Genomic DNA, 18,327 nt, shown 5'->3' on the forward strand with positions numbered 1-18,327 from the left:
GGAGATGTCTTCTTACCCTTCTTAAACAAAGCAGTAACATGCGCTATCTTCCATTCACTAGGTAATTTGCCTTCCTTGATAGACTTATTGAAAATTATCTGCAACGGCTTTGATATCTCTTCTGCAGCTTCCTTCAGAATTCTCGGGTGAAGACCATCAGGTCCAGGAGATTTAGACGGGTTCAAATTCTTCAATTTCTTCAAAATATCTTCCTCTGAAATGCTAATGTCCGAGAGTATATCCCCTATAACTGTCGCCTCTGGATCTGGGACATCTGTAGTGTCCTCATCAGTAAAGACACTGGCGAAGAATTTATTCAAAATCTCTGCTTTGTCTTCATCTGTATGTGCAAAACTACCATCTTCCTTCTCCAAATCATGAATGCCTGTCTTTGTCTTAGTCTTTGAACGCACATATTTCCAGAAACTCTTCGGATTCTTCTTAATATCAGCAGCTAATTTCTTTTCAAAAGACTTCTTTGCAAACCTCACCTCCTTGGATGCTGCATTCCTAGCTCTCTTATAATTCACAAAGTCCTGGTACTGCCTTGTATTACTATATCTTTTCCAAGCATGATATTTCTTCTTAACTTTCTTCATGGCTTCATTAGACATCCATAGTGGCTTCCATTTCTTCCCTTCTTTACTTGCTCTGGGTGGTTTTGTCTTAGGTATATTTCTTTCCATTGCTGTTCCGAGAAGATTGGTAAATACATTCCATGCTACATCAACTGAATATGGGGTCAACTCCTCCTCCCACTGCACACTAGACAAATCCTCATTCAGCTTCTTGTAATCTCCTTTATCATACTTATACCGCCCAACAAATTCCTCGCTAGAGAAGTCTTTGTAGCAAATTAACTCAAAATGTATCACCACATGGTCGCTCTTGCCTAAGGGGCTACTATCGGTCACATCACAAATCATGGCCTCATCATTGGTCAAAATCAAGTCAAGACGGCTGGGTTTTTGACCATGTCTAAATCTAGTGCAGAACTCCACCATCTGGTACAAAAAGTTATCCTGTAAACAGTCAAGAAATGCCCAACCGGGGTGACTGACTCCAGCATTACATGTCCATGACTGCCAGTCAACTTCTGGAAAGTTAAAGTCACCAACTATAAGTAGATGAGAGTTCTGCCTGGTACATGCTTTGTTTATAAGTTGATTCAGCTGCTGATTATTTCCCATGGATGAATTTGGGCTTCTGTAGATACAGCCTAACAACAACTTGTCACCATCTTTCAGTCTTATTTCGCACCACATGGACTCTCTAAAAGCTTCATCTGTCAGGTCATCAACCTTAATAGCCTTCAACTCACTTCTTATGTAAACACAAATTCCTCTTCCTTTTGGTTCAGATTATGACTTTAATTGGTCTAGGAATATTTGCGCACCCTGAGGCTTATAATTAATATTAGGATGTTTCTGAAATTAGAAACACCAAAGTATCCCAGAATGCCATTCGGCACACCGGACAAAATTCAAGATGGCTGCAATCTGTGGAAAATGAGATTATTTTTTTCTCTTTACTTTAACATCTTTACAGTGCGAAGTGCGGCTGTTTAGCACTTTTTACAATGATGGTACATCGGCGGAAAATGTATACATTCGACACATCTACGTTACTTTCTTTGTTGTGGTAAATTATAAGAAAGAACTCGTGAGGGAAACTCAAATTACGTTGCCACAGACGCTCAAAACTCGATTGCTTAGTTTTACATTGACTTTGATCTGCACATTAACAACGTTGTTATAACAATGTATGAAAATGTATTGGTTTAAATACGTAAATTGTCTATTTTATAACATAATCGTTTAACATACAGCTTCACATCACAAGACAAGATTTTTAATTTTATTCCAAATCAGACTGAATCAGAGAAATCAATCAATTTTCACTGTCGTCACATTCAAAATCTTGCTCATCAAGAACAAGCCCACAACAAGTCAAAATGGATCACAAATATGTGAAAAAGAAGAAAATTGGAGAAGGTTCATTTGGTAAGGCTTTACTGGTGGTATCAAAAGCTGATGGAAAGGAATACGTTATCAAGGAAATCAACATCTCAAAGGTATTTTAAATTATATTTTTTATGCTTTCACTTCAGTTTGTAAAAATTTGAATATATGGCAATTTACGATGGTGTGTCAACTGTCATGTAGTTTTAAGCATGTTGACACCTTCTACTGTCAAAGCAATTGTGCATGGCCAAGAAAACGTACAAGGCATAGCCACTAGCCTGCCAGCCGTGTAGGCCGCGATTTACATTAGAAATAACACGGCTGATTTTCTATTTAAAAGGGGGTACTACACCCCTGGCAAATTTTGTGCCTATTTTTTGCATTTTTCTCAAAAAATATAGCACATCGGTGACAAGTAAGGTATATTATAGGGGCAGGGGCTACAACTACTGTACTGAAAATTCAGCAACTCAAAGCAAGCAAGTACGGTAGTTATTGATTTATTGTTGATCAAATATTGGTTTTCCCTTGAGTCTTGAGTCAAACGTAAGTCAAAGCTTGGATGCTGTCTTATATTGGTGATAGATACAGTGACATTCAGTTGTCTGATGTACTACATGTAGCTGTCATGATTCGCAATTTTAGAATAAGCCAAATCGGCATTAGAAGTTTGCAATGCATTGTGGGACAGTTTTTGCATTTTTAGGACACTTTGTCCTTTGACCTTTCACGGAAATTGTTTTTTGTGCATACAAAATATAATCAAAAAAGTTTTACTTGAATAAAAACAAATTACAAAAATATATTTATTATATAAATTAATTATCTAAATATTTTTAATTGTAACATTATTAGAATAATAAAAAAATAAATAATAATTAGAGTAATTTTTCCGAAATGTCAGAGGTCAAAGTGTCCTAAAAGTGCTCTCAAAAACCGGAAGTCACAATGGCAATTGGGCTTATTTAAGTGAGAAGAAAATAAACTTTGCTTTATGATCACTTTGATCAATTTTTAAGGTGCAGTTCACCAATTTTACTAGTTCATTAAGGCTACCTCTGCATTGTTGGTGTTGATTATAATGTCCGCTCAATGTCGTAGGCTTACTACAATCATGTCATCATTTGTGAATGATGAAACCAGTTTGTGACATAATTGCCGATGAAAATTAACCATGTGTACACAGTTCGTCTTTGTATCAAATACTCCATGGACTTTGCAATTGGGGTGGTGTGTATTTAACTAGAAGTAGTGATGAGGTGCTGACTGTGTGAACGCTCTTATTCATTTATCAAAATCGTGTCATCAGGAAATTATAATACAATACTGACATGTATTTAATATTTGGAAAATCCTATAAAGGTCCTTCAGCACTCCCTTACAGCTCTTGTCCAGCGAATGAGGTGCCGTCAATTTAGCAGGCTACTGAGTACTGAATGACCTTGCTGAATACTCTGATGTATAAACTCTGATGGAACAACAATTGATGTTTGGTTAATGAAAGAAAATCAATATAATAATCTCAATTTTCATCCACCCTCTAAGTTACGATTCGTAAGGGGTGGATAAACATTTTTTATGCTAAATTGAGTGCAAGAATATGTATTGGAGGTTGAGGTAGGGTCTCCTTAAAAACACCAGGGTTATCCACACTTAATAAGAGAGAGCTTACAGTCTATGCTTCCATGTAGCGGCGCCCTGATGATTGATGATGATGTGTCCTTTTAAAAAATAGGTAAAATTGATTTAAGGAGTGATTTTGCCAAGGCTGTATCAACCTTTCATAATCTAGTGAAATAAAAACATTGCAATCAATATTTTATTGAATTCCATTTTGTGGAAGTCAGCTGGTCTCTACTCATACTCAAAGAATGACTAACAGGGAGTGTAAAATTATAACAAAGAAAAATCACATTTTGTTGATCTTATTTAAATGTTTTAAGCTTTATGTTTGTGTTTTGTTTTTTATCAGAAAAAAAAACCCAAATGTGGCCAACAACAAAATAAGTGGGCTGATGATAATGCAATTTTAAATCACAATTAAATATCTACAACCAAAAATGCATAGCGTTTAGGTTTTTGTGCAAAATTCACTACCGTAACTGTGACATGTTTTCTTGTTCATGTTTACTCTGATATATGTTATATAATTACAAGCTCAGTCTGTCATATAATGAATATGCAGTGTACAATATATTTCAGCTTTTGAAACTAATGAAAATTGTTTTGATTTTTTTATTAAATTTTCAGATGAAGAGAAAGGAAAGAGAAGAATCCAAGAAGGAGGTGAGAAATTAGTCATGGAACATATACATGTTGTACAGTATGTCTTGAAATTTTTTTGAATTATAATTACTAGGCGGTTACCCGTATTTGGCGGTTCTCGGCTGTTGCGATTACCTGCTGATGGTGACTGTACTCACCAAGTTTTATGCCCATAGGACAGTTTTTACTAATTTGACCTCAGGTGACCTCAAAATGAAGTTGACTGTACCCACCACGCGGCCCTGATTTGGTAAAATGATCTAACTTGAAATTAAAATCACTGTTTCGAGAAAAAGAGTTTTAAAGTTTGAACACTTGACGTTTTTCTTTTTGAATAAAATAAATTATTAAACAGATCTTATGTCTTAGAAAATATAAAAATCTCATTATTTGGTGGCATGGTGGTGAATTTAGGATGTCACCAATGGAAAGAGCGCCCTCACAATACCCATGATATGGATTTATCTCAAAATATCCAAATTTCAAGTTAGATCGTTTTACCAAATCAGGGCCGCACGTTTCATGCCCATATGACAATTTGACCTTGGATGACCCCAAAATGACCTTCCAAAAATTTGACTCTAAAAGGTGACGGTACCCACCAAGTTTCCTGCGCATACGACATTTTTTTGTCTACACTAATTTGACCTCAGATGAACCCTGGGTGACCCCGGATGACCCCAAAATGACCTTCCAAAAATTTGACTATAAAAGTTGACTGTACCCACCAAGTTTCATGCCCATACGATAGTTTTTACTAATTTGACCTCAGATGACCCCTGGATGACCTCGGGTGATCTTGGCCCACTAACTGAAACAAACTTGTTCTGTCTGAGGTCCAGATGCACCCATCCACCAAGTTTGAGGAACGTGCGACCCCTAGTCTCCAAGAAAATAGGCGGAAAACAGTTTTTACTAATTTGACCTCAGATGACCCCTGGGTGACCTTGACCCACTAATTAATACAAACTTGTTCTGTCCTAGGTCAAGATGCACCTACCCACCAAGTTTCATGCCCATATGACAGTTTTTACTATTTGACCCCTAGATGACCTCTGGTGACCTTGACCCACTAACCAATACAAACTTGTTCTGTCCCAGGTCAAGACACACCCACCCATCAAGTTTGAGGAACGTACGACCCCAGTCTCCGAGAAAAACAGTTTTTACTAACTTGACCCCTGGATGACCTTGGGTTACCTTGACCCACTAACCAATATAAACTCGTTCTTCCTCATACCAAGCTGCACCTACCCACCAAGTTTGAGGAACGTGCGACCCCTAGTCTCCGAGAAAAGAGGCGGACAGACAAACAAACAGACCCCTAGATGACCTCTGGTGACCTTGACCCACTAACCAATACAACTTGTTCTGTCCCGGGTCAAGACACACCCACCCGTCAAGTTTGAGGAACGTGCAACCCCAGTCTCCGAGAAAAACATTTTTTACTAACTTGACCCCTGGATGACCTTGGGTGACCTTGACCCACTAACCAATATAAACTCGTTCTTCCTCATACCAAGCTGCACCCACCCACCAAGTTTGAGGAACGTGCGATCCCTTGTCTCCGAGAAAAGAGGCGGACAGACAAACAAACAAACAAACAAACAGACAGATTCTGGTGAATTATAGTAAGAACCCACTAACCAATACAAACTTGTTCTGTCCCAGGTCAAGACACACCCACCCATCAAGTTTGAGGAACGTGCGACCCCCAGTCTCCGAGAAAAACAGTTTTTACTAACTTGACCCCTGGATGACCTTGGGTTACCTTGACCCACTAACCAATATAAACTCGTTCTTCCTCATACCAAGCTGCACCCACCCACCAAGTTTGAGGAACGTGCGATCCCTTGTCTCCGAGAAAAGAGGCGGACAGACAAACAAACAAACAAACAAACAGACAGATTCTGGTGAATTATAGTAAGACTAGGCGGTTACCCGTATTTCGCGGTTTTCGGCTATCATGGTTAATGGCTTTCGCAGATCTCAAAATCAGGGTGTGTCCTTTGGCTGGGATCACTTTCCTAACAGCTGAGCTTAATTGCAGCTTTTTGCAATTTGACCTGACTTTTGCCATCAATTTGACATTTGACCTGACCTTTGACCTGGATGACCTAACAAACGCAACCCTGAGCTTTCTTGGCCAAAGTTACACCCACCCACAAAGTTTGAGCTCCATTATATGAGCAATTTGAAATTGTTACGTTTTTTGACCTATGACCTCTTAACCATAGGTCTGACAAAAAGGTCACCGTGGAAACTTTTGTTTGTCCAAGGTCCACTCACCCACAAAGTTTGAGCTCCATAGAGGCAATTTGAAATTTCTACCTTTTTAGGTCTGACAAAGAGGTCACCGTGGAAACTTTTGTTTGTTAGTCCAAGATCCACCCACCCACCAAGTTTGAGCTCCATACGGGCAATTTGAAATTTCAACCTTTTTTGACCTATGACCTCTTAACCATAGATCTGACGAAAAGGTCACAGTGGAAACTTTTGTTTGTTAGTCCAATGTCCACTTACCCACCAAGTTTGAGCTCCATACGGGCAATTTGAAATTTCAACCTTTTTTGACCTATGACCTCTTAACCATAGATCTGACGAAAAGGTCACAGTGGAAACTTTTGTTTGTTAGTCCAATGTCCACTTACCCACCAAGTTTGAGCTCCATAGAGGCAATTTGAAATTTCTACCTTTTTTTGACCTATGACCTCTTAACCGTAGGTCTGACGAAAAGGTCACCGTGGAAACTTTTCTTTGATAGTCAAAGGTCAACACAATGGCATGGCTAGATTTGCCATTTAAAGTGTTTGAAATTAGGCTTCAATTGAACTTGACCCCGTCCTTGACCTTTGACCATAAAAAATATAAACTTGTTCTTCCTCATACCAAGCTGCACCTACCCACCAAGTTTGAGGAACGTCCGACCCCTAGTCTCCGAGAAAATAGGTGGACAGACAGACAGAGTCACAGACAGAGACGGACAGACTACCAGTATTATTATATAGACTAGGTGGTTACCTGTATTTCGCGGTTTTCGGCTATCATGGTTAATGGCTTTTGCAGATCTCAAAATCAGGGTGTGTCCTTTGGCTGGGATCACTTTCCTAACAGCTGAGCTCAATTGCGGCTTTTTGCAATTTGACCTGACTTTCGCCATCAATTTGACATTTGACCTGACCTTTGACCTGGATGACCTAACAAACGCAACCCTGAGCTTTCTTGGCCAAAGTTACACCCACCCACAAAGTTTGAGCTCCATTATATGAGCAATTTGAAATTGTTACGTTTTTTTGACCTATGACCTCTTAACCGTAGGTCTAACAAAAAGGTCACCGTAGAAACTTGTTTGTTTGTCCAAGGTCCACTCACCCACAAAGTTTGAGCTCCATAGAGGCAATATGAAATTTCTACCTTTTTAGGTCTGACAAAAAGGTCATCGTGGAAACTTTTGTTTGTTAGTCCAAGATCCACCCACCCACCAAGTTTGAGCTCCATAGGGGCAATTTGAAATTTCTACCTTTTTTGACCTATGACCTCTTAACCATAGATCTGACGAAAAGGTCACCGTGGAAACTTTTGTTTGTTAGTCCAATGTCCACTTACCCACCAAGTTTGAGCTCCATAGAGGCAATTTGAAATCTCTACCTTTTTTGACCTATGACCTCTTAACCGTGGGTCTGACAAAAAGGTCACCGTGGAAACTTTTGTTTGTTAGTCCAAGGTCAACACACCCACCAAGTTTGAGCTCCATAGGAGCAATTTGAAATTAGACTTCAATTGGACTTGACCCGGTCGTTGACCTTTGACCTTAAAAAATATAAACTCGTTCTTCCTGATATCAAGCTGCACCCACCCACCAAGTTTGAGGAACGTGCGACCCCTAGTCTCCGAGAAAAGAGGCGGACAGACAGACAGACAGACAAACAGATGTACAAACAGATGTACAGATTCTGGTGAATTATAGTAAGATAAGCTTTTATCAGTTCACCTTGTTCTCCATTTTGTACAATTTTATCTTCATTTTGTCACCTTTTCTGTAACATACCGGTACTTGATCTGTATCATGTATGGATCTAAGGGACCATTCACAAACACTTGGGCCTGATGCAAAAAAAATTCCACGTGAAAATTTTCGCCCCCCCTTTACAGACCTCAAATATTTCAGGCCCCCCTTTTTGACATGAAAATTATGGGTCAACCCCATAGAAAAGCATATAGAAAAGCCCCCCCCCCTTAGGAGGGTCAAAAATTCTCAGGGCCCCCCCTTTTGGCATCAGCTCCCCCTAACAAGTGTTTGTGAACGGCCCCTAATTTCCTTTCAAATTCTTATTTTGATAGAAAGTGATTACTACAATTTGCTTTCATATTGAAAATCATTTTTTACATATTTCTCTATTTTTAATTGTTTTAGACAGTTCTTTAATAAAAAGCTGCAATTGAAACAAGATGAGACAACCTTTACACTAAAAATCCCATTACCTGAAATAATAATTTCAGGCTATATAGAGAAGCACAAGGTGAAAGTTGTACATTAACATACACACTGTAGAAGAAGTAGTGTTATGTTGCAGAGAAAAGTGTCATACGGGTCCCTGTTGTAGGTTATTAATAGTAGCAATGAGGAATAAACCTTACATAGGCTTCTACCCGGGGCTTCTACAGTCTGTGGTAATTTAAAAAGCCAGACTTAAAGCCCAGTACAGCATTCAATCTAACCTAGACGGGGCGCTTAATAATTTCCAGATATTTTGTAAGTCAAGCTGGTCATTTTTAAGGCACAACAAATAGACCAAGAAAAATAGAAACAAGGACTGTCTTTTGGTATTTGCAGGAGAGCATTAAATAGCTCTTTTGGAGCCTTCAAGGAGAGCTGTTTAGAACATTTACAATACAATGTAAGGAGAGAATGGTCAACTAAGGAGAGCTAAAAGTCACTCTCCTACATCAGATTTAAGGAGAGGAGAGCAGTAGCGAGTGATTGCTCTCCCTCTTCTCAAAAGGCAGTCCCTGTAGAAATAAAACATATTAATACAAAGGTCTCAACTATATTACAACCCTTCCCTGAAATAATTTTACTGTGGTCAAATCATCCAACCAACATCATTTTTCATGCTGTTAACAGTGCATTGAAAGTGGGTTGCTAACATTTCAGAAGCAAGTTAAAAAAAATTTCATGAAGGCGCTTTCTTTTTTTGAGATGTGTTTATTAGGTTGAATAAGTATTTTTGAATAATCAGTTCAATCACCAAATGGTGTGCAGTAGTGTACAGTAGATGTGAATGCAAAATTGGTTTGTACTTTGTAATGTTATGTGTTTACACAGTTTGCATATATGAGCAAGCTAGAAAAAGATTCACATAACAACATTTGTTCATAATGCTGAATTAGCACCTATGTGGTTTTTTTTAAACTTACAATTTTTTCCATTTGATTTCTTGTCAATTAAGGTGTCTGTATTGAAGAAGATGCGGCATCCCAATATAGTGTCCTATCAGGAGTCGTTCGAAGGTAAGAAACAATGTGTGCACATATATGCTAATGTGTGTGTGGGGTGAGTTGGGGTAAAATTGCTCAGTTTTGTAGATTGATTCAACATAGTAATTGTATTTCTGCATGATATACATCTCATAGTCACCCAAAGGTTTTTTAAGTGACAAACCATGAATGTACAATGGCAATGTATGAGTACATAATGCATTGGTGCCTGTAGTCTTCACTGTCTGCTGCTATACATTAAGTTCTGTCTATCTTTCTGCAAATTAAACTTACACAAATCTTCAGTGTTATAATTTAATGTACCGTTATACTGGATGAAATCAAAACTGCTTAAATAAGTCATGTATTTCATTAAAGTTGCAAATAAATAGAAATGATTGTTTCGGAATTAAAAAATGAATATGAATATGCCAACATGATATACCTTTAGCACAAAAGTTAACATTTGCTGTGCTGATTGTCAGACTTGAATGTCATGTAGCATGTCAGTTCAATATCAAACATGACAGGTGAAACAGGAATTGAAAAGGGAAAAATGGACAACCTATGGATTGATTGTAAATGACCTGTTCTTTAAATAATGAGCAGGGAAAATGTTAAATTCTGGTGTAGCTGTAAGTTTGTAAAGTGTGTATTTACTGGAAAAAATTGAATTCTATTTACTGGAACCCATAGAATGTCTACTGTATTTGTAATGCTTGTAATTAAAGTGTGAACTCTGATATTTTCTCTCCTGTATTTCATAGCTGAGGGGAATCTGTACATTGTCATGGATTACTGTGATGGAGGTGAGTTTAGACTTGCTACAGGGTCCTCTGCCTTTTCTGTAGTACTACTTGATCATTTTTTCAATCACTTTGAGCATGTGTGCATTCATAATCATCATGGCAATACACACATACCATATGTGCAGAAAACATACATAGTCAATACCATAGTTTCCCCAGCCAAGATTTTGCTGGTAATGCTGTAGTGAGAATATCCTTTCTGCACAACCCTCGAATTAACCCACGGCACCCACGGCATTTTGCCGTGGTGCCCAACCCCTCTGCCGTAATGCCCTAAAAATATGTCCTTTACCCAAGGCAGTCACTTGCTGTGCCAAATGTCTAATGAAGTTGCCATCGGTGCCCCAGCCCTGCCCCTTCATTATAAAATAATCGATCTATGTTTGTGTGTGTTTTCTTCACTTTTGATAAATTGCCTTGGTGCCCTTCTTAAATTTTCAACAGTTGCCATGATGCCCTCTTGAAATATTACAAACTGCTGTGCTTCCATTGCCTTTTCAGTGAAAATCCAAGGCAATTACCAACTTGCCCTAAAAAAGTTGCCGTGCCCCTTCAGATCCTTAATTCGAGGGCTGTTTCTGCAGTCATATACACATATATATGCACTGTACGTGTCATGTGTGGGTGTATTGGATTAAGGCAAGGGATCAGTAGCTGGGTCTGCACATTTACTACCTGTGGCCCAGACAAACTACTACCTAGACCACCGAACGCACATCCCTAACAACAGCAGTAGTTGAAGCCATGTATCCACCCATGGTGATTTTGACATGTTGACCAGAGTTACCATGCACTGAGAAAATGAACCCCTCAATGCGTACATGTCTAAAAAAGAAAGACACGCCACTTGCAGTGTAAAAAGGAAAGTGAGAGAGAAAAACAGCCTGATGCCTTGAATCAAGACTAAGGAGTATACTATGAAATGGTATTTAGTTCTTTAAAGTGAACCTCATTGAAAATAAAATTATATATCAATGGAAAGCTTATAATGTCAGGAAGCAGAAAAGAATATTTTTTATTTGCCTAACGTACCAGGCTAGACATAATCTCCATGCAAAGATTGGATATTGGCACCCCCCTAAATTACAAAACGAAATCGTTCAAATTAGGCGCTTTCGTTGATGACGCCAGCCCGGGACACACAGTTACTTCCGGTTTGATTGTAAACACAATGTCCATGCATTACTGTGGCATGCATCGGGCCAATGCACGAATTCAGTCATTGTCAACTTACTTTACATGAAAAATATCTTCAATAAAATAAGAATAACATGAAGGAAACATCATGATAAAATCAAGAATGAAGTTCCTGAATAAAGTGTGTGGATTTAAAAATGGGAAAAGTGCTGGCCGGGGTGATTTGGGATAGGCCAAGCCATCCACGATATCACTGATATGCATAGGGAATATTACAGTAAAGCACGAAGAGCAAAGATTCAGCGAAGAACCGGAATGAAAACAGATTGCAAAAAAATAACTGCTAGTGCTACCAGTTCAGATCGTCACACCAAGTTGAGATGAACTTATCACAATGAGAAAATGAAGGAATAGAATAAGGTACATGTACAGGATTTTTTAATTATTTCTTAGCTTTACAACCAGTCATGTATGATAGGCGAACTCGTGAGATACATACGGGATGAACTCAGTGCGTGACTGACCGAGGCTCAGTCGCCGAGTCCGGCGCCGAGTTTTCAGTATCCGCAACTGTACTGTACTTGCAGACAAAATGACCGATTTTATATTCACATTCTGATATTTCCAACTTATTGCTACTTCATCAGCAAAATTTATTCCTGTAAATGTTCCAAATATAAGATAACGATTGATCAAATCTGCTGAAACACACGCAAGCATGACGAAGCGAGTCGCTGTGTTTGTGCATAAACCCTGGAACCACCTGTCGGGTCCCTTCTTCAGCAGCAATTTACGTATTATGTGCGGTAATCCATAAAACATGAATGGTTCACTTTTCAGTACCGTATACTGATTGTACTATCATTAAAGAATCGTGACACAAGTGACAATATTTTAATTTTATTCAGATTTCAGAATTCCATCAAATAATGGTCTATCAAGCCCAAATTGTATTTATTTTATAATTAAATATCTGTTTCTTTCAATCGTGATTGTGTGGAAAGAATGTATTACGCAATGCGCTAAATATGAAAACCAAGTTTATATGGGCTGGATTTGATGAAATCGGCGGCTTTTTTATTAATTTTTTGATTAATGCAAGACGATATTTTTTTTAATCAGATATTTTAAAATGAATCAAGAATAGGGAATGTCACAAACAAGTATTTAATTTTGATTTTGATTTAAACTTTTGATCCAAACACAAGAATTAATTCCTACCTCGGAATTTTCAGATGGTACTCCATCTTTCATCAGCGAGTGAGTGACTGTATCACTCGCTGATGAAAAATGGAATACCATCTGAAAATTCCGAGGTAGGAATTAATTCCTTGTGTTTGGATCAAAAGTTCAAATCAAAATCATGATTTATACCAACACAGATGAACTTTCATGAAAGTATTTAATTTGTTATTCGATCATATTTATTCAGTCCATGACATGAACGGCAGCAGCAAGCATTTGCGCATGGAATTGATCCCAGCGCGAAATTCAAACTCAATTACCCAATTATACCCAGCTAGTTATGACTCATTTTGTCAAAAATTTACGGAAAATTTACGTGTTGACAATAATTCTATTATTTCTAATATATATAGAAGGAACCAGCAACTTGAAGATTCCTCTAATTTCAAGCTTTATTGTGAAAATCAGACCTGCCGGGCAGCTTGCAAAGTACAGGAAGCCAGTCTTGTTTACATGTTTCCAAGCAGGATCACGTGACTGCGAACCCTGAGCTTACGTCACAAGCATTCCCAAGGTCATAGACTGATAGACATAGATTGATTTGGGTGCTTTTTGGGCGCCTTAAAAAAGACCAAAAATTCATTAGTTTTTTTAATTTTTCAGCTTTATTGGCCATCAAAAAAATCGGAAAAAATAGTTTTTAGTATCCTTTCCATTGATATATAACTTTATTTTCAATGAGGTTCACCTTTAAAAATAGTTTGAATTACACTGGTTTGCGCAGTGGTATGAAGTACTTTTTGGGTTAAAAGACATTACACTGTAAGTTAACACAGATTTAGACAAATGAATAATTAGAACAGTTTTTTGAAGCATGTGGCAAAACAATCGGATGGTCACCTTTTCCGTCCATATGCAATATGCGAACAGAATGACAAAATGCTTCTTGCTTTGAAGTACAAAGTATTCAGTTATTTGGTACCAGTATATAAAAGACTACAAAATCAATGCAATTAAAGCTTTATCCACCTGTAGACGTCTCATGCCTAAACGATTTTGGCACCATATTCTCTGTCATTGTAGGTGATTTATACAAAGCAATCAATGGCAGAAGAGGAATTCTATTTCCAGAGGAGCAGATAGTGGATTGGTTTGTACAGATATGTCTAGCCCTAAAGCATGTGCACGACAGGAAGATTCTACACAGAGACCTCAAATCACAGGTAAATCATAACCTAGCATGGAAAGTTCTAGAGAGAAGGGCACTTGTATGTACAAGTGTCTTTGGTACATTTAAATTATGTGCATCATTTAGTAACACATTACATTCAAGTTTTGAGATGACAAAGGCTGAAAAGGGTGGTGAAGAAAGCAAAAAGGCTTAAAGAAAATGGGGATCTTTTCAAAAGTGGGTCATTTAGCGAAAATCTAATGGTAGACCTATCACTTTTAATACAAAATTTCTCAGAATTGGGGGTTTTCAATAAATCAAATTAGTGTTTTGAGGTGATTTGTCACAAACGTTAAGTCTTTCTGCTTTCTACATTAAGAAATATGATACATGTGATACCTATGATTTATTTTATAAACTTTTTTTTCATTTGCAGAATATATTTTTGACCAAGAAAGGAATCATAAAGCTAGGAGATTTTGGTATTGCAAGAGTGTTAAACAGGTAGGTATGTGTGTTCATTTTTGTCTCGCCTGAACTATGTTCAGGATGAGAACCACTTTTCTATTTGCCCGCCAGTCTGTCAGTAGTCTGACCGTCCATCTGTCCAGAGCTGCATCTTAGCTGGGTGAACTTAGGAATGTCAAATCACCAACATATATATTTATTTTTGTTTTAATAATATAATAAAATAAAACAAATGAATGAATGAATGAAATGAATATTTTGGATGGATAATATATATCTGCATAATTTATTAATTTCTGTTTTTAGTACTTCTGAACTTGCCAGGACTTGTATTGGAACTCCATATTATCTATCACCGGAAATTTGTGAAAATAAGCCGTACAACAATAAAAGGTATGTTTGAGTGACTTGAAAACTGACCTGCAAGTGAAGCTTTCCAGATGGAGTTGCAATACAGTAAAATTCTGTCTACAAGCATATATATGCCTCTAAACGAGGTTTTTTTGACACAAGAGACAAGAGGCAGACACTCTCAACAAAAACGTTATTTGGAGTTTGAACAACTATATTACGGATAAAGGCGGCTGTACAAACATGTATATTTGTAAGACCAATCTATTGCAATGTTTTTGAGAAGGGTATTGGCCTTTCATATCTTTTGTTAAAAAAAACCTCGTTTAGAGGCATAGGCCTATATGCTTCTAGACGGAATTCTACGGTATTGCAATACAACTTTGATGGGAATTTTGTACCACTGAAGAGATGATTTCTGCAGGCTAGTGATGTCCATACACAACAAATACCAACAATGAATTGACAATTTGCAGCCTTAGTAGTCTGCATTTTAGATGAAGTTAACAAATGCATGAGCTCTTGAGTATACAAATATTGATAGATCATAACAAAGCCGAGTCCTGCAAACATACAACAATTTTTAAAATGTTTGAAAGAAAAAGCATTATCCAATTTTAATGCAAAGAGGAGATTTCCAGGTGAAATAGAAGCAAGCAAATTATTGTGCGTTCCTGGTGTTCCTATTCTTAATTATCCAACATAATAAAATATTTGTCTATTTTATCGCAGTGATATATGGGCTCTTGGGTGTGTGCTATATGAATTATGTACATTGAAACATGCGGTAAGTGGGATTGTCATAGATTGATTTAGAAACACAAAATAGTTACACATTTCATGTTTAAAGTCTAGGTTACAGTGTACGTGTGTGACCTATGGAATAGGCCTAAATGAGTCACAGTGATTTTTCATTATTTTCCAAAGTTCAAAATAGGGGATTAAATGCAGTGCAGAGTCATCAGGCAGTAAGCTTACCTATTGAAGAATCAAAGGATTAACTTGAAGGGAAATCAGATTGTGTTCCGAGTAAAAAAAAGTTAAAATTTCAATCATGAATTCAAATGCAGGCGGCGACGGTAAACTTAGAATCATTTGTTAATGGCCCAATATAACCGTTGCTTCAACGGAGTGACATGTGCATTTCAATTGATTGCAAATATGAATTTTTCTTACAGTTTGAAGCAGGTAATATGAAGAATCTAGTTCTGAAAATCATCCGGGGATCCTACCCGCCTCTGTCACCTCGCTATACATATGATTTGAGAACACTACAAAATCAACTCTTCAAAAGAAGTCCCAGGTAAGGAAGTATAGAGAGTTACATAGCTTTGTTAGTTTTATGTGCTCTGTATTATGTTCTGCAGACATCATTAGTCAACTGCTGTGACCAGATGGACAGCCTCATCATTCATTTTGCCTCGTACCATTTTTGCTACGAAAAGGAACAATTGCCAAAAAGTGGCAAACATTTGCATTTTACATTCCATTACTGTCATACAGGCCCGCACGCAGGATTTTTTTTGGTTGGTGCTGATTTTGAAAAAGTGGACTTTTTTCCAAAAGGGGGGGACAAAAAAACCGTAAAAACCTGATTTTTTTGCTTCGCACGCTTGCAAATTCTTTAATTTTGGGATTTTTTGCAAATTTGGGGAGGTGCGCTCGCACCCCCCCCCCCTGCGTACGGGCCTGCTGTCATATTGTTAAGAACCAAGTAGCTAATGTGTTAGTTCAGTATGTTATGTAAATATTTCTGTTGATGACCCCATGTTGACGTTGGCTAAATAAACTGTATTTTTGCCAGAACTGGTAAAAATTGTCAAATTTCCTGTCCGCCGTCTTGAAAAATAGACTCCATCATTCAGGGTGAGCATGTGACAGTGCTTGGATCAAGACTGACTGTCATATGTAACATAGCGGTCTTAATTTTCATTTTTCAAGCGTAAATTTGCAATATTCCCAGTGAATAGGGTGTGGATGTAATAGAAGTTGAAATATCTTGCAGAAAATATTTCTTGACTCTTTTTTTTATGTTCATCACAGGGAAAGACCATCAGTGAATACGATATTGAAGAAACCTTTCATACAAAAGAGGATAGAGAAGTTTCTGTCAGAAACGGTAAGTTTGCATGTTTTCTAGCTTTTCATCTTATAATATACAAGCCTTGTTACAGATGACAAAAACCCTTTTCTCCGGGGCAGTCCAACTTAGATTTGCGATATATATTTTTCAGCTGTTTGAAATTAAAAGCAGCAGCATTGGATTTGCTGCATTTATCCTGAGTAGCAAAATGTGCTATGCAATATGTTTTTGTTGCAATTCCAAAATTTTAATAGAAGGGAAAATATCAGAGATGTGCAGACATAAGACATAAGAATGAGTTATAACTGTCAAATTTAGCGCAGCTAAAAATAACCGTATGACCAAAATTGATTTGCAAATGTTAAAAATTGTATAGCACTTTGCTATGCAAATTCAGGTTAATCCAGTGCTGAAAAGCAGCCATTTTTGGGCTGAGGTTGTATTATTATTTTGTTGTTTTTGATGGAAAATAAATAAATTTGATTTGATTTAAAGTTTATTTTGTCCCCTTTTTGTTATTCTTTTCTGTAGCAAGTGTCAGATGAATTTAGTCATACAGTACTACACAGAAATGCTCCTGCAGCTAAAGCAGGTGGTATAGGACGCCCTGTTGTCTCAGCAGGTAAGTTCAAAAATGAAATGAAAGTTAATGGCATATCATACTTGAGCATTTTTTGACGACATCACTTCCATCGCTGTTCTAATCTAATTGATAAGTTGCTAGCATGCCCAAGCGTCAAGTCGCAAGCCAGTTGACTTCAAGGCAACTTCGACGCTTACAGCGATTGCGCGCTGTTGACGATTGTAAAAACGCTATCAGCATTTGTTCACTAGCAATCTTGGAAGTGCACACTACAAATGATATACCCTCAAGAACTTGTTGTGTACATTTAATACTTCATCTATTTTGACATGCTCTGTGAAGAGTTCAGGAAGAGCTAAACACTATATCCTGTTTGTATGTGTGTACCAAAGAGATTAGACTAGAGTCGGAAGTTTACCATTTTCTAAAATCCATTTTCTGTGTTGTAATCCGTGTTGTAAAATTTGTAATCCATGTCATGAAAAACGCTTAATGTATAAACAATGACATTAATGTCACAATAAAGTGTTCAATGTCGCGATCAATATGCTCTGATTGGAATATTCTCACGATAATAGGCCGACTTACGATGTTTGGAGGGATATAGGGGGTTCATGCCTTGGTAATATACCTTTATTTCGGAATATTAAACAGTGTTTTTATCATAAGAATTGACACACACAACTCATGATTGTATTTAACATTTATTTCTCTTATCTTTTAACAATTTTTGTCACATCATACCAAAATGTCATTTTCCGTGTTGTACCTCCGATTCCGTGATTTTTTCCCGTTTCTAGATTAGACTCATAGTACCAACTCAAAATTGCACT

General features: G+C 37.4%; 1 protein-coding gene across 2 annotated transcripts in view; it reads left to right on the top strand.

The window, feature by feature from the left end:
- Positions 1 to 1,481: 1,481 nt before the first annotated feature.
- Positions 1,482 to 18,327, top strand: part of LOC140161252 (serine/threonine-protein kinase Nek1-like) — an 83,847-nt gene continuing 67,001 nt past the window's right edge. For both annotated transcript variants that reach the window (XM_072184713.1, XM_072184712.1), the window contains exons 1-11: positions 1,482 to 2,074; positions 4,215 to 4,250; positions 9,680 to 9,740; positions 10,475 to 10,516; positions 13,922 to 14,061; positions 14,446 to 14,513; positions 14,784 to 14,870; positions 15,561 to 15,615; positions 16,007 to 16,131; positions 16,872 to 16,947; positions 17,443 to 17,533. In XM_072184713.1, the coding sequence (XP_072040814.1) occupies positions 1,955 to 2,074; positions 4,215 to 4,250; positions 9,680 to 9,740; positions 10,475 to 10,516; positions 13,922 to 14,061; positions 14,446 to 14,513; positions 14,784 to 14,870; positions 15,561 to 15,615; positions 16,007 to 16,131; positions 16,872 to 16,947; positions 17,443 to 17,533 (901 nt within the window). In that variant the 5' untranslated portion in view covers positions 1,482 to 1,954. The remainder of the gene's footprint in view (positions 2,075 to 4,214; positions 4,251 to 9,679; positions 9,741 to 10,474; positions 10,517 to 13,921; positions 14,062 to 14,445; positions 14,514 to 14,783; positions 14,871 to 15,560; positions 15,616 to 16,006; positions 16,132 to 16,871; positions 16,948 to 17,442; positions 17,534 to 18,327) is intronic.

This window comes from Amphiura filiformis, chromosome 9 (assembly GCF_039555335.1).
Source record: "Amphiura filiformis chromosome 9, Afil_fr2py, whole genome shotgun sequence".
Lineage (NCBI taxonomy): Eukaryota > Metazoa > Echinodermata > Ophiuroidea > Amphilepidida > Amphiuridae > Amphiura > Amphiura filiformis.